This window comes from Pocillopora damicornis, chromosome 11, assembly GCF_964200805.1.
Source record: "Pocillopora damicornis chromosome 11, jaPocDami1.2, whole genome shotgun sequence".
Taxonomy (NCBI): domain Eukaryota; kingdom Metazoa; phylum Cnidaria; class Anthozoa; order Scleractinia; family Pocilloporidae; genus Pocillopora; species Pocillopora damicornis.
Window position 1 is genome coordinate 7275691 of NC_142680.1, and position 20856 is coordinate 7296546.

Sequence of the window (20856 nt, forward strand, 5' to 3'; positions counted from 1 at the left end):
AGCTTTCTTTTTGTGTCTCCAAAGAGAAGTTAAGGCAGCACACTTTAGCTCTCGCTTTCTTTGGAAAGATGAAATTTGTTTGATAAGGCAATAAGCCATCGCAGAGTTCATTTAACACTCGCTCTCGCAAGATGACTAGAAAGATATATTGCGAGCTTCGAAGTATGATTTTGGGGCACATCAACTTGTATGCCTTTTCTCAGCATTCGTTTTCATGCGTTGATCAATTCAAAGCTTTAACATACCCCCTCGGGCAACCCCCGGGCATTTGAAGGTTTGTTCAAATTCCCACCCCCAGGTCAAAAATTATGCTTTAATGCCCCACCGAATTTTTTTGTGAAAGGAAAAATCAGCGGCCACGCTCTACACGTTGACCAAACTTTTAATCTAGACCTTTTTCTAGCAGCCATTCGCTTGCGAAAGTGAACTATATACTTTTAAAACCTCCCTGTTTAACGATATAATACTTGTATTCCGCTGGGAAGACTTGACTCCTCCGGTTCACATTCCCGACCTGCTGCGCACAAACGACGGTCAAATGTCCTTTGGTTGCCCAGGGGAATGTTGAGGCTTTGAACTGATTAGCGCATTACACCCGCTTTAATCTTTGGAGTGGTAAGTTACTGATTTTCATTTTAGTTGTCTTCAATTCAGGGTCTTCTGTATCTACCTTCAAAGGCTTCCAAGACAGTTGACCGACATTTACAGCTAAGCGTTCTAAGCAGCCAATTGAAATCTCCTGTTCGCCGCTCTGCGTGTAGTATCGAAAGCAGGCCGTTTGTTAATTTTTTGATTCTCATTCTTTTAAAACCTTCACTGCTCAAAACTCTTACCAAGCAGCCAGATTACCAAGCCAATTGAAGTTCGCGCTAAGCTAAAAAATTATTTCTTGGGTGCTTAAAGAGCACTTCATAAGTTGCCTAGGGGACCCCACAGCGGCAATAACGCAGGAAGAACTGGGAAAATTGAACGGTTGAACAACACATTAGGGAACAGTAATGAAAATGAGGGACACCAGAAAGGAAATAACTCAGAAAGAGCTGCGAAAATATAAAGGTTAAACAGTTCATTAGAGAACGCAAATGAAAACTGAATGATCATTAACACACAGTATTTTATTTGTTTCGCCTTCGATGTTTTTTTATCAACTAATCCCATCACCAAGCGGGGGCGTTTTGCTGTCTTTCTCCCAGCATCAAGCGATTGAAGAATCTGAAACCAAACATGAAAATAAATGAAATAATTAGACGACAATAACAGGTATCCAACGTATAACTGTCGCAACACTTGACTTCAAATATTCCTTTTCAGCAAACCATTATTCAAGTGTCCTAATTTCTTCCACGTTGAACGCAGGTTATCCCCCACCCCTTCATTTATAGGATACTTTTTTTAAAGATAAACCGTAGATAAGCTGGGAAAAGTCAAAAAAACTAAATCGGCGGTCATAAAAATGCTACGCGTAAAACTTTTCTGTTAACCTAGACGAAAAGAAATTAATCATCAGCGGTTAAATGGCCAAAATTTCAGCCGTTAGCCGTCAAATTTATCACTTCTTTGAGACCCTCATACTCCTTCACCTCCTGATGCAGGGCTTCGCTCCTTCGTATATGAGCCCCCTGATCGACTTCACTTAAAGGGCATGTAAACCCAAAAAACGTTCATTTTCTTTTCACATAGATGTTTAGTAAATATATCAAGTACACCAAAGGTACTATTCGTTTTTTCTCAAAAGTCCATTTTCACTTTGTAAAAGCTCTTCCAAATTCGAAACATTCGCCATCTTGAATGGCGCCATCTTTCCTGTGACGTCACGGGTGGATCCTCCAAAGTCTCGTTTTATAATCGCGTGAGGCACGAAGGAGTCTTTTCTACAGCCGTTGTTTGCTGGTCTCGTCATGATTTTTTTACGTACAGTTTGCTTCAATATAATCAATTTTTTCGTAATAGTGAAGCGTTGTGCCGTCCAGTTTTGTACTCATTCAAACAAAACTGGGCATACAATGCAAATATTTCCAAATGACGCAAATTTGAAGCGACAATTTGTGAAATTTGTTCAAGTGAAAATAGCCGATTTCGCCGAGCCGTTCGAACGTTCTGTTGTTTGTAGCAGTCATTTTTATTCCTGGTGCTGTACCGACGATTCAGGCCTCACCAGAAGCAAATTATTCGGAAGACGAAAAACGACCCATACAGTCGGCAGACGACGAGGATTCGGAAGTGGCTGACCAAACTGAGAAAGAAGTTGAGCTCTTCAAAAGTTAGAGGTCAACAGAGAAAGTACAAAATCGATTTACATGAGAACGTTTCGTTAATTAAACAACAATAGCTTTATTGGTTCTCTAAAAACATCTTTTTTCTCATTTAATGAAAGATTATGGGGAAGCCAGTTGTTTGGGAGCCAGCGCTGAGCCCGTAAAAGACACTGACATGTCTGAACCTTTGCCTGTCGAAACACGTATCAAAGAAAGAGAATTCGTTGATATCAGTGTGTTATAACGTGATCTGGAATTTTGTCGGTTCTATACAAAGAATTCTATACAGGATCCCATAATCAACCCTTATGTTCTATAAGAAAATCCATGCCAGCCCCACTTAGTGCTTCCTTTGAGAAACCCTGCAGAGAAACAGCAGAAGAATTTGTGTCACGGTTTTCACAGCAGTGAAAATACATTCAAAGGTCAGTAGGACAATATTCATCATTTTGAGTACAACTTAAAAGATCCTGATTTCAGCTTGCAAAACTATCTTTTCAATAATGCAAATCGAAGCAAACACAAACAGGGTTGGATAATTATGAAGGCCACACAAGGAAATGCACATGATACAACTTGTTTTATCGATGGAAATGCTTCTGAGATGAAGGATATTGTTTACCGCACAAGATAGCACAGCGACCCTAAAGTGTTTGCTGAGATATCCCCAACACCAACGAACAAGCTATCTGTAGGCAATTTAGCGAAATTTCCTGCCAGGAAAGAAGCGAAAAACAACTAGCTCTAGTATTGTATTATTAAATCAATGGCAGAAACAACTCAAGTAAATCGATCTCAAAATGTAACAAAACAGATGAAACAGAAAATATTTAGCTTAGTCGTTTCTGGTGTGATTATCTGTGCTTTACTGCTGCCTGTAAGCGTACTTGGCCGTCTCCAGCACCCAGAAATCGAGGCAAATTGACTGAAAACCTGGATGCTCAGTGATACAACTTATCTGGGTTTCAGGCCATTTTGCCACAATTGCCCGATTTCCGTACAACAAACACTTTCATGAGTTTTCGGCATTGGTTGACAAGTTCCACACTCGCACCTTTGATAATTTTATATAAAATACTCTCAGAAGCTCAAGTTTAAAAAAATTCTGTTGCATTCCTTTAGATTGTACCCTCGCTGTATTGCATTTTCATGTCAAATACAAATAAATCACAAAGTAAATTAAATACCAGTCTGAGTTTCCGAGACGGTCGCATCGCTGTCGACATGTTCTGTACTGTCTTCGTGCGGATCGCTTCGGTGAACCCTACGCGGCGGACGTGGCCCAGACTCTCCTAAAGATTCTGGATTATCCCCAGCGCTGTCATGTACTAAGCTTAAGGCATTCGAGTCGCTACCTTCTGAAAAAACATCTTCCGAACTACCGCTACTTACACGAACTCCCACACCAGTTCTACTGGGAAATATGTGTTGCGCAATATTTTGGTTCCACCGCTTACGTCACGACTTCTCGCTATTGTTTTTACCGGAAATGGAATTTCAGTTGATAATGCCGATTTTCTCCTAAAATAAGTCGAATTGGACAAAACTAATTTCAAATTCGTTTTCTACGCCACCTTTTACATAGTATAAGAAAAACATGTATTTTTGGGTTTACATGCCCTTTAAGGTCGTGACCCACCCGTCCATAAAAAATCCGACTTACACCCCTAAGTTGATGTCACAACAATTATATTTTAATGCACAAAAAACCGCTTTAATAAGATTAATCTTCTAACCGAGATCAAAGAAGTTGAACCTCAGCCGATCGCCACCACATCCCTTGTGGTAAACGAGGTAGACACCTTCCTTTGGCCAACCGCCTTTAGGATGAATGCAAAAGTTGTTTTTCAAATTCTTCATTGCATTATTGGGCGACACCCTGAAATCAAAGTAACAGCAAAATATTGATAGCTCATCATTATCATCATTTTATTGCTCATACAAACAATAAGGAAAATTCAGCATTATAATTCATAGAAGGCGAGGAGACTCAGGAAACCTGAGTTTGGCCATTTGTTACAAAAAGATTGAGAAGCAATGGGGGCAAATCATTATTTTTACAATAAAAAATGAAAAATACAAAGTGAATGAAATTGAAAATAAGGACGTGAATTTCAAAGGCAGAGATGCACTCTATTTCACACATTGACTGCAATAGAGGCTGATAGCTACCGAATGACTCGTGACTTGATATGACTTTTACTTGGTACACTAACGAGGGACAAGGTTATCAGTGCGTCTGTTCACCTCTCGAAATGTTTGAATTTTATCTATACAGTTATCAAAAACGAGAAAGACTAAAGATGGCGGGCCGAGATGGCTACAAAAAACTGATGTTTAAAGGCCTAGTCTGCCAGGCAGAGTTTAATCTATGAAATGGATCCAAAAAAAAGTTACTGAACACACCTCTCGTGCTTGGAAATGTCCAGATCACATTTGTCCTTCAACATAAGTTTTCTGCCATAAGTAGGGTTATTGCCTGCAGAGAACAAAGAATAGGCCAACTCAAATGAAATAACAGTTACAGAACTTTTCTCGCTTGTAATTATTTGGTCTGCAAGTAAACCATTCATTATTGGTCTAATCATTTCTTTGAAATGAAAATGATAAAAATAATAATGATGATGACAAAGAAGACGGTGACGTACTCAACGGAATACCTATTTCCTGATTGGTCGATGAGGCCAAGCAAAGTGATTTGTTATTTGTGTCGCACCGTCCCTTCAAATTTTATCTCATGACAAACAGTTTATAAGAAGTTTGAATTTATAAAATACTGAAATAGCATAGATGCTCTCTTGTCTGTGACAGTTATGGTATAAAATCACCAAGTCAGACAAAACAGGAGGAGGATTGATAGAAACGAAATTAATAGCATCGCTCAGTGTCACTTTTATCAAATCATAGGGTCAGCGGCATTGACGGGCAATAGAAATATGCAAAACCTTAATTAATAAAAGTAGAGAAAAACAGTGAAAGAATATTGAAAGCAAATATTCACCCTCAGGACAGATGACTTTCTTGCTGCACTTGTGATGGATAACTCCGTCCTCGTCCAGAATGAAAATCTGATCAATCGCATTACAGGAAGTGCCTTCTTTTTTGGTTGCAATGAGGTAAGCGCCATCAGGAGGAGAACAGCCTCCTTTATTTGGGGCCACACAGTAATTATAGTACATTCGAATTCCACTTTCTAAAATCAATTATAAATAATAGTTTTTTTACTGCATCTCAGTTCATGAAAATTATCCACAATTTATCGACTAATTATTTTCCAACAGTTTAAGGTTGGTTTTAAAGTACGTAGACTGTGAGAGGAGGCCTTAAGGCGAAGAGGGAGGGAGGGAGGGGTGGGGCATGGGAAGTTAAGGGTATTTGATCGTATTTGGAAGGAAGAATTTCTTTCTACCCAAGAAATAAGTTGGTTTAATTTTTTTTTAGTGCACAGCCAACATGAAAGTGATAGTGGTAATAATTAGGTCACAGTGATACGAACATGGATGCCTTACTCTACCGCTCTTCGTTTTCTTTTTTTTTTTTTTTTTTCTTTTTTTTTTTCAAATTTCTGTGTCAAAGTCACTTCCCATTGACGCTAGAGTAAGAATCATTTGAAATAAAGTTCATTCATATTACTATACCAGGACAATGCATGCATTTCCTTTCCTCCTTGGTAGCGATACGAGGATCACATCGCTTTCCTCCACATTGCGGACTGGGGTTTGTGCATGTTCTGAACCTTCTTTGCTTTTGACACAACTTGTCGCATCTCTTCCATTTTTCCCACTCAGTTAATCCGCCATCAACTATGAAACATCGAGATTGGTAAAGATTACGATGCACACTTTCAAAATAATATTAGTTAAAAGCTTAGTTAACGTCTAAGTTAAACGTTGAATGAAATCCTGTGATCAAGCTCACATTTTTCCGCAAGTATTAAATGACGATTTTCATTATTTTAGAGAATTTGTGTCCCAAATTGCTAGCTGCTAAATTAATAAATTTGCTACCTGGTTTTCTATCCTTGTCACAGTCGTCCTCGTTTAACCAGTACCAGATCACCCCTGGATTTCGCATCCCCTTAGCCGAAATCCAATCGGACGGATACCGGTCCAGGCCCCCCCAAATAATCGAACCCGAAGGGTAATAGGTCGTGCTACTGGATGTGGTCAGCAGAGCCTTGTTCTCAGTTCCTTTGGCGTCAAACCACGGCATTCTCTTGTTTAACGAATTCCACCAAGAAAACTTCCAATCGTCAAATTTCCTCGTTAAATTGACCTTGGTTTGTGTATTATCCGAGGCCATGAAGCTTAAAAAAAGCACAGAAGAATTGAACTAGTTAGCGAGTGAGTGAATGAGCGAGCGAGCGGGCGGGTGGGTAGGTGAATGTGTGCGTGCGTGCCTGCGTTCAAGCGTTAGTGTGCGTACGCGCACGTGAGTGAATGGTCGAGTATGTGAATACAGAGATCGCCTGCTGGGTGTCGGTTTGTGCCGCCCCCAAATAATAGAACCCGCTGGGTAATAGGTAGGACTACTGGATGTAGTCAGCAAGGCTTTTTTATAAGTTCCTTTGGCGTCAAACCACGGCATTCTCTGTTCTATGGCGTTTCTCCAATAAAATTCTCAATCGTTGAACTTACTTATCACTTTTACTCCTGTATGCGTATTTTCAGCCGCTATGAAGCTGGTAATTAAAAGACTCGAAATAACTAATTTAAGATGATTTTTTCCTGTTTATGATTTCAAGATACAAATTTACATAACCATTTACCATTTTACACAACCACGAAACTTTGCCATCTGTGAATGGCTGACCGGAGGACAGATAGTTTGTATCATCGCTTCCTAAGCTTCACATGAACATATTTTTGAGCAATATATGTATTGAAAATTACTCACGTGAAAATTACTCACGTGAAGCGTCATTATAGATAATTTCAAACATCTTTGTCAATATCCAACCTGTAGGAAGTAGGAGCTTGAAAAATCCCTCCCCAATGACGCCGAGTATTAGCGTCCAACATGTACTGGAATGTTCCATTACTACTGAGGTCTTTAATACCATCTGCTAAGTCTAAAATTGAGTAGTCTCGGTTCAACCCTGGATGTAGTTCATTTCTGAAAATATCAAGGAAAGAGACTCATACTGTTTAAAAGACGTGGACTGTCCTTCAACTATGGACGAACCAAGGATAATAAAATATGGAATGTAATAAGCTTGTTTCTTTACTGAAGCGATGAAACATGAAACAGATCTATATGTAATTTTACAAAAAGACAACAACTGTTTTATCAAGCAAAAAAAATACAACCACCCAAACAAAAAGAAAACAAACAAAAAATAGAATACATCTCGAGACATTGATCAATTTTTTTTCCAAGGTACCGGTGTGTGTGTGCATTTTCGGTGAAAATATATTAAGTATTTTTTCGTGAGCCTAAAAAAACTTCACCCTTGTTATGTTACCTGCGAGGGACCTGTTCCCGGGTCCAATTGTTGTGAGCACTCGTTACAATAAGAGTGAAAGCTCCTTTAGCTGTTGTCATATCGCAGTAAACCGGGAGATACTGGGTATCACTGACTTTAATCAGCTGGAAACTATCCTCTTCGTACTTGATACCAGCTCTCACTCCATGTATTTTGTGGTCATTGCAAGACAGCCTAATAAGAGTGCAAAAGTAAAAGTTATACAAACAGTTTCTGTAATTAAAATTCGGTATGATCTACTGTTCTAGCAGACAGCCAAGTTGCACTGGTTCCCATTAGTGTGGACAATTTGTCCCTAAATATTACTGCAATCAGCATGCATGTTAATCATGAAATAACCTTAATGAAGTTGGCTGACTATTCTTGCAAAACAGACATTGCTTGAAACACTATTTATAATACACGAGGGAAACGCTCAACACCTGAAATAGCCTTTACCAGTTTCCACCATTTACAGCCGTTACACCATACGCCTGTCTTAAAAAAAACTCACCAAAAAAATTTGCCAATAAATCCTGAGAAGAACTTTAACAAACATTTATAGCATGCAGAATTTACCTCGCTCCTTCTCTCATCCAGTATCTCACGACACGTGGGTTTGGCTTCTCTTGCTGGAGATACGAGGCGGAGCTGGCGCTACTGTTATACACCAAGGACCCTGAAGGTTCATCCACAGTTGATGCACTGGTTAATAACAGATCGCTAGATAATCCCAGTCTGGGCATGCGCTTTCCTAAGTTGCTCTTCTCATCCCAAGAGTCAAACTTCTTTACAATTCTCACGTTGGTTTGTTCGTCGCTGGTAGCTAGGAATGTGTAGTCACGTGGTGCTTCCCATATCCCTCCCCAGCTGCTTTTGTCATCGGCCTCAATTCTGTATTGAAATAATTCCTGTTTAAAGCAAATAAGTGATGAGAAAACTGCAAAAAAAAGCATTGAAGCTAATGATTCAAAGTGAAACTGTCCCCTATGGGTTTTTCACCGAGGAAAACAATAGCAAGCCAACCGTCCACTGTAAAGACAGTATTAATCTGGAGATCTGCCAAACTTTTGTCGAAAGCAAAAGTTCTTGTGACATTTTGTCTCAGACAATGATAAAAGTTCCCTAAAAATATTTGTGGTTTGCCTGTAAGGCAAACGAAAACTAAAGGAGAGCTCTGAAACTAGGAAAGTATGACATATTAGCTTTCATTTATAGCGGACTTACTCAGTAAGTGGCACTTTGATTGCGTTCTTCGGTGTTAGGGTGACCACTGGGTTCAGTCGGCTTTTTAAACAATAAAATAACGAAATGTTTATAGATTCATTGATCTACCTGAGCTTTGTCAGAGTCCTTTATGGCGTCTGCAAGCCCCAGTATGGAATAGTCGTCTTGTAAGGAAGGTTTGTCTGAGTTTCTTTCTTTGATGTTGTCTTCGTCCCACCCCCGGTGGTTCTTACTTGTCACAAGTAGTGTCCAGGGTCCTCCTTCGCTTGTGAAATCACAGAGCGTTTTGACTTCATGCTGTCCAGGAGGTTTGATTGAGAATACGCCATCTGGAAAATTAAAAACAAAATATCAGTCAAAGACAAAATAGATCGAGGAAGAGCTTTAGATTAGTAGAGAAAGTAAAGCGAGTTTTGTGAACCAACCACTCAGCGAAGTAGAGCAAGACCAAAGCATCCTGGATTACTGTTGCCACCCAGTTATGAACTACTCCAGCACCTCTCAATTCAGCTCGGTATCAGAAAAGGAAAAAATTGTAGCAGGTTACCGGCGGCTGACATTTCATTTTTAATTTGTTAGGCTTTTCAAAAAGGTATTCACTTGGGCAACTCGAAGCCCCAAGCATAGAGGTAACGAAATTGTCTAGACCAGTAATAATTGATACTTGTACAGTGAGTTCCACTGGCAGTGACTTTAATGAGCCGCTTGAACCTAAATATAGTTTTCCAAAGAATGACCATACTTTAAACCAGTTGGTGATTTAGGCTAGGAGATAAGGGAGTATCAGGACTAAGGCCATCAGGACTAGGTCATCCCAGCGACGCAAAACACGAAATTCTAAAACAAAAATTGTAACTTTGTAAGAGAAAGCAACATAAAAGTGGTGAATGAATCTCGTCACTTTTCAGATGTTGTCTTTTTTACAGAAGTCATAAATCTTGTTTGAAACCGCAACTTCCTTTAAAAAATATGCGAAAAAAATTGTAAAGGCTAAGAGCTCTTTAAGGGTTTTGGAGTTACTTTAAATGTTCGCCAATTCCAGGGCAAGCAAATTGACCAACCTGACACTGACTTTGACAAAAGCCCCCTGAAGTATACTTCTTTGCAAGAACTAGGAACTTTGTAAGGTCCTTCTCTCATCCAGTACCAGATATATGATGGCTGATGCTCCATTAGGTGACCTTTGATCCAAGGAGCGGGATGATAACCTTTATCATCACCTGAAACATGACACGTATACACTGGCAATTATACCCTATTCATTTTCAATTGGTGAAAGATTTAAAAGATTTTTGGGTCACTTTTTGCGATGGTCTCTTTTTCTTTTTTTTTTTTGCACTTGTCAATTCGCCCCTTTAACATAGTTCGATAAACTTTAGCAAAAACCTCACCTCGATAAACTCAGAAATTGCTTCACTAAATCTAAAAAAAGTGATGCTTGGAGGTCTTGGCATGTGCGCAAAAGACTCTAAAGATGAAAAAAATATTTACTATAAGAGTCGGTTTCGTGACTTGTACCTGTTATTGTTCCTTCCCATTTGTAAAAAGCATCTTCTGAGGTTGTTAACCTTGCTCCAGAAATCCATGGCATTCTTTGTTCAATACCGCTGTTTGCATATTTCCAATTGTCAAATTTCTTGAGAAGCTCAACTCTTGTTTGTTTGTTGTCCTCAGCTGTGAAAGTGTAACCTCTTGGAGCCTTCCATACACCTCCCCAACGGTCTACAAAATATCACTTCAAACAATTAAGTCCCTGAAACATAAGAGTCTGTTTTCACTATGCCAAGTTCTAGTCGCTGTTGGTAACTTTTGTCTGATTTCATCTATTTTGAAGATGTTTCATTAACCCGACTGTCTCGAGGCTAGCGTTCGGCTCGTTGGAATACCCCACTTTTAATCATTCAAAATTTTGAAAAGTCATTTTAAAATCCCATAAGTTTAATTGCATGTGATAAATAATATTTTTGGAAAGTGTTATTAGTGACCATATCAAAGGACGATACAAACTTAAGAGCTGCCTTCAGTACTCGAATATAAACAGCCATCTTTAAAGTACCTGGACTTTGCGCCTCTAGTCGATACTCAAACTCGGATCCAGCCACGTTGATGTTATCCTTAATACTGTCTGCATACTGCAGGATGGAATAATCATTAGTTAGCTTTGGAGAGTTCGAGTTTTTTAACCTCACATTTTCTGCAGTCCAGCCGTTGGTGTGACTAGTGACCAATAGTGTCCATCCCCCACCATCACGTGACATATCACAGTATGCCATGATTGGCTGAGGGCCTGTGGGGTAAATCTTGTAGACACCATCAGGATAGTCATGATTCTGTTCTTTCCCAACTTTCTGTAAGTGATGGCATGAAATTACCACTGAAAAAAGATAAAAATAAAAACAGTGGTATTGACGTCATAGTACAACATTTAGTTTATGTATGTGAATGATTGCTACGACGTACCATAAGCTAGGGAAAGTGAGGCCAGTTCCGTCATTTAAAACACTGTGGATCAGATGGTACTTGCTGTGTGGTACTTTTGGCCATTTTCCACTCAAATGGTTTATTTCATGCTGAAGGGGTATTGATTTACAGAGCGCAAAGCTTCAAATTATTAAGTTTTTTGAGGTTCAAGAGGAAAGTAAACTAAACATTTTGCCCTCACCAGGACAACTCTCTGTGTTGCAGCCCTCCTTTTCGTGTCGTTCTCCTGGGCAGTCAGCTCCTCCATGTAGGGGAAAGGGATTGTTGCAGAAACGATGTCTTCTTCTCTTTCCACCATCACAGCCCTTATCACACTCAGTCCATGAGGACCAGTCACCCCAGGCTCCATCACGAGGTATAAGTTCTGCACAAACAGTTCTTCAGTGAGTATGAGTCGCAACAATCATAATAATCAAGGTATTGTAACCAGATATAGCCAGAGAATCAAGAGGAACATTTCGCTCTCACCTGAGTTACAACTGTCTCTGTGATCAAATCCTCCCTCACAATGGCATTCCTTTTTGTTAGTACAGATCTGAAAAAAATCACATTCGAATGAGAAAAGGGGATTGCTCCATGCGAATTAACCTCCTTCTGTTTGCCACCTAAGACTTAAATTCTTTCGACGAATATTTTCCTAACAAAGCTTCTAAATACTATAATATTGTGAATTGTCACATTTATTATAAACTCTCGTATATTAATTACTAACCCCTCTTCCTGCGCACTCCTCGTTGTTGACCGACGGACAGCTGACACTGATACCGAGATCATCAAATGACTGGCACTTGTAATCGATGCACATCTTGAATACATGTGAAATTTGATGAACCAACCCGTTATTGACAAGGTTATAACGAAAATGCACAGAAATTGTATCTATATCGATTAACACACATACTAACATGGGGAGGTTGACCAAAAAATAATTTCAGAGATTAGCATCTCGTCACTGAAGAACTTGGGAATCAAGAGGGGTATTTCACCAGTAGAAAAAATTGTCACATATAGTTCTTAATTAACGATTGTACTGTACCTTATTGATTCCACATTTTGTTCCTTCCCTAACCATTCCTTGACCGATTTCGTCATCTAACTTCAAGACTGCAGCACTAGATGAAGTAAAACTACGTTTGGCTACTTACATTCGTACACAGTTACAACAAAATTGCTGCAAGCAAGTTTTCGATTTTTGCAATTTATTTTACTTAGGATTTGGGCGAGTTAATTGAGCGGAAGACAATTAAAAGCTTCTTGAAGTCTGGTAAGACTCAAACCAGAAAAATCATTATACTTCACTGTTTTATAAAGCTTAGAGCTATTGTGGAAACAAAAAGGAGGAGGGAATAAGAGAAACACAGAAAACAATAAAGACCTGCATTTATTCCCGTCATCCAAACGTATTTTGGTATATGACCTTCCATAGTCAACAACTGGTTTGGTTTTGCTGTCCTCACACTGTAGTTGGCCGCATAAGACGTCACTGAAAGAAATTCATTAATCAAAAATTTCAATGTAGCCAGTTGTGTCTGAACATTGATGGTTAAGTTTAATATTCTGCGTTTACTTGAGACTCTCTGACATTTTACCTAGCTGAGGAGGAAAATTTGCAGCTGGAAGATTTTGCACAGGCCGATTTTGGCCGTGAAATTAAGTAGATTTCTCCTATTGGTTAGGAAAAAGACGGTAACCGAGAATTTTGTTAATTAAAAGTTATGCACATTGTTTGTTTTTGTACTGATTAAAAGCATTTTTCATCTTGAGCCTTGTCGTTCGCACGCCTTAGGAATTCTTTTCATGGATTGTTGACCTTATTTTTGTTTTCGTTAATTCATAAAGTTGATTTTCCTTGTCAATAAAGGCCAATTATGTTCATATAATAGGATAATACATTGTTTGCTTATAGATATGTAATTCTTCTTCTCGTGTTCAACTCAATATCCCAATCGTTCACTGCGCTCACTCGTAAGATATCGAGTTAAACACCCAAAGAAAACACCACATCTACGCACGCCCATGTACTATCCTCTATTTAAAATATAGTGCTGCGGTGAGACTTTCCCGTAAAGAAGATTTGGATAATTGTTTACTTTTTCCAGGGGATGTGCGGAGCTTGATTTAAAAGTTACCAGGACTTTCTCCTCCGTAATTTTTTTTGGTGCTCCTCTCGCAAATGCCTAACTATAAATTGCACGGTGTACCTTGCAGCGCATGATGAATTGGTTGCTGGATCACATGTACCGTATCCAGCGGCCTCAGTGTTCAGTTTTTCGTAGCATCCTTGATCAGCGCTTTGGGCGGCTGAAGGTAAAGAAAGTAATGATACAAAAAGGAAATGATATATAACGGAGAAGCTCTAAGTATCCAAGACACAAAACGGAGGGTTACAGGCTGCAATACCACGGTTAATCTATATTTCTACAAATTATAAAAGCATCGATGAAGTGTGACCTAGTGAATGGGTTGGTTAATATAAGTCCCCTGTTGAGCACTCAGGGCTAAAGTCTTTTTTCTCCCGTAGCTTTTGACTGACTAAAGACGTAATATTCGATAGAACTTGTATCTGCTATTGTACCAGATGATGACCATTTGCGCATTGAAGGACCTGGAGAATTTCGTCATATTCATAAACTATTGTAGCCATTAGATGGAATGAGGATTACTTTTTTATTTACTACATTGCAATCGATAAAGCTGATAAGTGTACCTCAACATAGTCACAGGTACTTACTAGCTCCCCATAAGTCCTTGCACTGAGTTTCAAGAATTTCGCTGCACTTGCCAAGATAACAGTGGGACTGAGATAAGAAAGAAATAGACATTTTTTATCTTTTTCAAAGAAAAAGATGACAAATAACAATGATTTCCTAATGAACATATGACATACATTAGAGTGCTGTTTGTCCCCACTCTCAGAATAACTTGCCCACCGCTGACTATCATCACTGTAGTGTAAGAAGAAGCCAGTCACCCAGTGCCTCCAGGTCCCTTTTCCCTGTATGAGGACTTTGCTGACAGTTTTGATCTAAAAAATTGTGAGAATACCCAAAAATAATGTACATAAGTGCAGCCATAATCATGTCTCTAATTTTGGGCGAAATTTTTGTTAAGAAAGAGAAGTTGAAATCGTTGAAGGTTAACACTGCTGCGTATTAAAGTGGCTGGTACGCTTGGGAAAATTTTTACAGCTAGCAAACCAGAATATAAGATTGACTGCATTTTATCATACATAATGCTTGTTGTTGAACCCGGTCAGTTTCCCAATGAAGCCGGGAAAGTAAGTTGTGCTGAAACTAAAATTTGTTACCGACCAGATGTCATTAATGTTGGGCAACATTTATAAGTCGTAAAAGAGTAGCACTATCGTATTTCTGATGCTTAGAGAAATTAGCAGCACGCTGGTTAGAATGATATATTGGCTATATCTCATCGCCAATAATGCTTGGCATTACACCAAAAACCATTTTTTTTTTAGATTGACTGGATCAGTGTCCCAATGTAGCCAGTGGTGAGACTGTACGTTTTGACCAACAATTCCTGAGAGCGGAAAAACGAATTTATGAATTCCAAAGCAGATATTAACATTTATACCCTTCAACCTCAGCTAAAGAAAATGAACCTAATTTCAAAAAAACTAAGGCAACAGTTTCAGATCCAGTAGTATTGTATAAATGGCCACCATTATTATTATGTGTTTTAAGTGGAAAACACAACAACTTCGTTTATTACAACAAATATGTATACCTCTCCAAGATCAACTTGTAAATACTCGCTTTTACTCTTCTCTGCAGCACACCAACTTTTTCCCCCCAAATTGAGCCTTGCATTATAAGCAGGTACATTCTTTCCGGCGGAGGAAGCAGTGATCTGGCTGTCTTTGATCTCTCCGTTCTGCATTCCGAGTGGCTCTACACAATCTAGAACGATAAAACATGTTACGATATGGAATAAATACATATACATTAATCGTGTACATACCTCTTAGTTCGAGGACCGCACTGTAAATTATGAACTTGAATTTATGACCTGACTATGAAGCGAGCAGGCCATAAATCCGAGAGAAAAAAATGAGAATTTATTACTTACATTAGGGACCGAGAAAACGAGGTTAGCGCGATATTTATCATGTCTCTGGGTTCCACTAGTCTTTAGCAAAGGCATTCATTCAAACATACGTTTGTATTAAGTGATTCGTATAATGAAATATTAATTAACAAATAGATTCCAAGTTGCCGTGCGTCTGTTAATAGATCACAGATGACGTCAAAATGTGGTAAGAACAAAAAAAGTGGCACACGTGGTGCAGCCGAGTGTGTCACTGATGTTTTATATAATAAAGAAATAAGTTCTGATGATGACGTCATCTATACGTTTGTCCTCCAATAGATCATAAGTGAGAACCAATCAGAATGCGTGAAAAACTGAGATAATTATATAATTAAGAAATAGATTCCAAGTTGCCGTGCGTCTGTTCAGTAATAGATCACAGATGATGTCAAAATGTGGTAAGAACAAAAAGAGGGGCACGCGAGGTGCAGCCGAGTGTGTCACTGATGTTCTTACCACATTTTGACGTCCTCTGTGATCTATTACTGATCAGACGCACGGCAACTTGGAATCTATTTGTTTTATATAATAAAGAATTAAAAAAAAGTTTTAATGATGACGTCATCTATATGTCTGTCTTCCAATAGATCACAAGTGAGAACCAATCAGAATGCGTGCATAACTGAGCTTATTATATAATTGATAATAATTCAATTAACTTCATAATTTACGCTAGGCATGTAACAAAGAAATACACTCGTCAAGAGCAAATAGCTCGCTTTATAAATGGAAAAAGTTGATGTTTTTGTTCAGAGGCAAAGTAGACGGCAACAAAAACTAACAAAACAGCATTCAGTGCGGCATGGATTCGAGTAGAAGACGATAAGTCGTATCGTGAGGCATTATGGGAGCACTCTAGTATATACGATACAGGTACTAGTGCTCGTCAACGAAAACTTCCTATGAAATTTTCCATGCTTTCTGAAGCAAGGAGTAATTACAAAAGTTGCTTTTGGACCTGATGTCAGTCTACTCACTTGTACTCCGGGAGGGAGAGGGGGTAGAAACAGTGACACTGAGGAAGGTAAAGTCTTGCCCACTCACTCCAAATGATCACTGTTCGCACGAGGCCTCCTCTTTCTGGGCTCTAGCGTTGTAGCCCCCAGTGGAACATTTCTCCCACAAGACAACCTTAACATACCATGTTTGACTTAAAAAATATGTACCTTGTTTTCCAAACCACAGTTCGAGCCTTCCCTCGTCGCATCCAAAATATAACACCATGTATCTACCCGCTCCAGGCCACCCACCAGTAGTGTGCAGGCATTTTCCAGACTTAACGTGCTTAAGAGATCGCCCTTTTGAATAGAAAATGAATAGAATTCCTTACCTACTAGTAGATAAGGAACGCAGACAAAATAATTTTCCTTATATATAAAGTGACACCTAAGAGGGGACGAACGAGACTAAGAAACTGAAAAATATAGAAAAGACTCTCTTAACTTGTAAAATAAGAAGCTTATCATTCGATTGCATACACTCCTAATTGGGATTTATAACTAAGTTTTGGTAATTTTCTAAAACTTTGCGTTGAACGACACACCTTCTTGCAATATGGGGCGATTGAAATAGACAGATTGTGATATTTCTTTTCTGGAGACTCGCTTAAGTCTATCAAATTTTACACGAACCTTTTTGGGAAATCGCTACTCGTTTTTTGTATGAAAAACATGCCGACCCTCTTTATTTCTTACCTGAAGTTCTTTCAAATTTGGAGTCTTCAAGTGTACAGGCACTACTGACAACAATCCTCACACCATTACGTGTACCGCCATTTTCAGGACAAACCATTTTCCCACTGCAAGTGTGGCGCAACACCCCGTCTGCTCCAAGGGTAAATTGAAAATGACTTTCTAAGCAAAGATCACCTGATGCATGTTCTAAGAGATCGTTGTCATCTGGTGTGCAATTCTTGCTTCTCGGGGTGAGGCAAAGGTTTAAGTAATAAGACCTCAGTGGTGTCGGCTCTGTTGGACTTGCTAAAAAAAAAAAGCAGAAAATCAGAAAAACAAAACAAAATTACAATGAAACACTGACATCGAGAGAAAGATTTTATTTGATTAACAAGCTTTGAATTTTTTATTTCCTTCCTCTTTCTCTTAGAACGCTCTGAGCTACGGGAAGCTTTACTTTCGTTGTAATTGTCTTGACTGTCTGCTATATATAAATTTATATCAGCCTGTAGCGTTTTCTTACCTTCATCTTTAGAACATCCCATGAAATCAGTTCTCAGACAAGGCCAGCCTTCCCAGTACTGAGGATTGATACGAAGATATCGAGCAGTGACTTTTGGGTTCAAGTCTCTTGTCTTAATACTGTAGAAGTTGGTGTTTCCCTGAATTACCTTCGATGATAACAACAATGAAGGTTACTTTGTAAAAGAAAGAGATAACGCACTAAAAATAACACAAAAATGAACCATGAACCGACATATGGACTTCTAGCCGTCAACCACATGGACACATGTAAATACGTTACAATTGTTGTAAGTCAGATAATTTTTTTTAATGTTACGCACCACTGGTTTTTCTCAATCAAGCATTCCTTGTGAAAAGCCTCTGAAAAAGGAACCCACAAACGCAAGAAGAAACCATGAAATGGGAAGGAAGACCACGGACTATGATTGTGAAATTTACTAATCTCTCTAGATTTTGTAGCGAATACTGAGCTCCTTTCTATTGGCAGCTCTGGAAAATTGGTGAAATGAAGAGGCCTATGACAAAGTCTAAATAATATTCCTCTTTCACTGTTTGTTGAACGTACTGTTTTAGTCTGGTCGCAAGGATATCCATCGATGATGTAAGAATCCTCTGGACACTAACAGTTTAGAAGGCAAACAGCAGGTTAAACAAATAGATAATGCTAATGATAATGAGATAATAATAATAATAATAATAATAATAATAATAATAGGGTTTCTAGTAGGACAGAACCTAAATTCCACGTGCTCTCATCCAAAAAAAAAACTCCTACACTTTGAGTTCTTTTACATGTGTTACTGAGACATTAGTTTACATGCTTAAAAATGTTTAAAGCTGGTGGTATCGCAGGAATTAACGAAACTTAACTAAAGGCAATATACAAGAGTTTTGTTTCGATTACAGCGCCTGTTTTTGTGAAGGATAGCTGTCTCTAGTGATCGAACGGACAACTACAGTGTTGCCTGATAGCCCCGACAAAGACTGATGAAAGAGGTTTACGACAACATATCTTTAAATGTGCTTACGTCTCTTGAATCACCAGTGCAGTACTCTGGAACGTCACAATCTGATTGGACTGCGCGACATAATTTTCCTTGTTTCTTAAACTAAAGAAGAGTAAAACACTATACATTATTATTTATTCTGTTCTCTTTTGTATCTCTAGATAAAATATATATTTAAATATTTTTGTCAATCAAAATAATTATCTTTCTTATTGGATTTGACATATTTTTTTTTACGTTTCTTTAATCAGTTGAATCCGAATCCTTTCAAATTGAATCTAGTTTATAATTCAACTTATTTTTTTTGGACGAAGATTTAGCTGCCTCCTTCAAGATATAATTAAATACTGATCAGCTTGTTACCAGGCAGTTTTTGCAGCAAGAATGATGTAGGTCACTGCACTGTGACTCCTCTTTGAGAACACAATTGTGGGGTTCACAGCAAGGATCACGGGCCTCACACATCTGAGAACATTAAAACAAAAGTTCTTAGAAGTCATTTAAACAATAAAACGTACGTTACTGCAATTAAATCCCCCCGGCAACCCCGTGACGCTGGAAAAAATGGTTAAAGAGTTTTCTTAAGACAAAAAACTAGTATATTTAAATGTAAATTTTGAAGAAGGGAATGGTACCTTCTTCCTCAGCTACTTCGATGGCCGAACACCATTAAGTTGCTATGTATAGTTATGCAATTTAAAAGCACGTTATGCTTCAAATGTTGATTTACGAACCGCTGGAGTACCGCAGTCACACTCCTCTCCTTCTTCGCGTATGCCGTTTCCACAGTAACCGTTGACAGCCTAAAATTGAAACAATCGCGACGTGTAACAAATTTAAACTCTTATCGTTACTGGAGGGTCTTCATGGGGCAGTATCACTGACGGTTGACTGTTTTCAATGTAATTACTCCGACACTTTGTAGGAGACTTGAATTTTACATCCGGTGTTGTTCGTATTGAATCGCAAATCTTCATAGAGGCTCAAAAGTGCAAGTACAAGAACAAGAAATCATTAAATGCTTGATATTTGGGATAGAAACTGTTACAGTCATTTGAAGGCACTTTGTTGCCCCTCTGGCGTTTCCAAGTAGCCTTGTTTGTGACGCTCCCATAAACCTTTGCGAGCTTTTGTTGTTAGGTGGTGCAAACAGTATCGGCAATCTTAAATATATCCAAGGCGAACTGGTGTGGGGATATTTGCGTCTCGAGTCATCAGGATTGCCTTTCTGGTTGATACTGAACCTAGAAAAATTATTTTCAGCTAATCTTTCCATAATGGAAGAGAAAAGCTAGTGACAGTGTGCGTGATCCTAATGCGCGCAAATCTCTTTGATTTGCGTGTGTAACGATTTATAGCAGTTACCTTGTAAGTTGGCACGTTGTACAAGCAAGCATCGTTAACCCTTTGCAGCGACGTTAAACTGCAATTTGAAAATCCTGGAAGTCTGGTCCTGCGAGAAAATTTGTCGGGTCATCGGATTAAGTGCAGAGATAAGAATATTAAAAACATATAAATTTCCTTTCTACTAATGACCAAATATTCCAAGGGCTGAAAACTGTAATTTTAAGACTAATAGGTCGTCGTTTGAGCTCTAATGTGTCTTTAATTATGCTTAATAAATCAATCAAGCTCGTGTGCGCCCTCGTTGGTCAATAGGTATATTCAGATAAGGGTGTGTAAACATGGTTGCGATGTACATGTGTGCGTATTACAAATATACAAAAACACCAATGATAGTTGAGAAGTAAAGCCACTCTTCGCTTTTTTATACAGCTTCATATTAACATTGAGGAGGATGGGGAGGAGAAGAGATAGTTCCCGAAAGCCTAGACTGTGTCTTGCGTTTCCATAGCTTTTTCAAATACCCCCCCCCCCTTCCTAGTGTTTACATGAGACTACGTAAACACGAGGGCGGCCCCAGTTGCTTTATCTTTATCTGTTCTTGTTAATGTTTCATTTGACCGATACTACAAACTTAAAACCCAGTTTTTGAAAGAGTTCTCTGACAACCTTAATTTGAATAAATGATATAGTCAAAATAACAAGATTATCGTGAAAATTTATGAGACATCCTTTGCTTTATTATCATTCTAGAAATGTAATTGTATCTTCGT

At 38.7% G+C, this 20856-nt stretch overlaps 2 protein-coding genes across 3 annotated transcripts in view; both read right to left on the minus strand.

Annotated features, from left to right (window-relative positions):
• Positions 1-1094: 1094 nt before the first annotated feature.
• The window catches only part of LOC113673222 (uncharacterized), a 32679-nt gene continuing 12917 nt past the window's right edge, over positions 1095-20856 (minus strand). For both annotated transcript variants that reach the window (XM_089187525.1, XM_089187524.1), the window contains exons 16-45: positions 20105-20192; positions 19474-19542; positions 19103-19204; positions 18761-18841; positions 18298-18351; positions 17731-17878; positions 17229-17513; positions 16701-16832; positions 15172-15344; positions 14315-14452; positions 14159-14225; positions 13629-13728; positions 12803-12910; positions 12464-12539; positions 12140-12232; positions 11896-11962; positions 11609-11791; positions 11003-11320; positions 10465-10668; positions 10008-10166; positions 9055-9275; positions 8299-8630; positions 7720-7914; positions 7215-7370; positions 6263-6561; positions 5894-6058; positions 5257-5448; positions 4662-4734; positions 3992-4134; positions 1095-1212 (exon numbers count right to left, since the gene is read on the minus strand). In XM_089187525.1, the coding sequence (XP_089043651.1) occupies positions 1196-1212; positions 3992-4134; positions 4662-4734; positions 5257-5448; positions 5894-6058; positions 6263-6561; positions 7215-7370; positions 7720-7914; positions 8299-8630; positions 9055-9275; positions 10008-10166; positions 10465-10668; positions 11003-11320; positions 11609-11791; positions 11896-11962; positions 12140-12232; positions 12464-12539; positions 12803-12910; positions 13629-13728; positions 14159-14225; positions 14315-14452; positions 15172-15344; positions 16701-16832; positions 17229-17513; positions 17731-17878; positions 18298-18351; positions 18761-18841; positions 19103-19204; positions 19474-19542; positions 20105-20192 (4438 nt within the window). In that variant the 3' untranslated portion in view covers positions 1095-1195. The remainder of the gene's footprint in view (positions 1213-3991; positions 4135-4661; positions 4735-5256; positions 5449-5893; positions 6059-6262; positions 6562-7214; positions 7371-7719; positions 7915-8298; positions 8631-9054; positions 9276-10007; positions 10167-10464; positions 10669-11002; positions 11321-11608; positions 11792-11895; positions 11963-12139; positions 12233-12463; positions 12540-12802; positions 12911-13628; positions 13729-14158; positions 14226-14314; positions 14453-15171; positions 15345-16700; positions 16833-17228; positions 17514-17730; positions 17879-18297; positions 18352-18760; positions 18842-19102; positions 19205-19473; positions 19543-20104; positions 20193-20856) is intronic.
• Positions 2312-3902, minus strand: LOC149037257 (uncharacterized). The gene is made up of 4 exons (XM_089188334.1): positions 3891-3902; positions 3443-3707; positions 2878-2968; positions 2312-2617 (listed from the first exon to the last, which is right to left on the minus strand). Exons 1-4 carry the CDS (start codon positions 3900-3902, stop codon positions 2596-2598), a joined length of 390 nt encoding a protein of 129 aa, XP_089044460.1. The 3' UTR covers positions 2312-2595.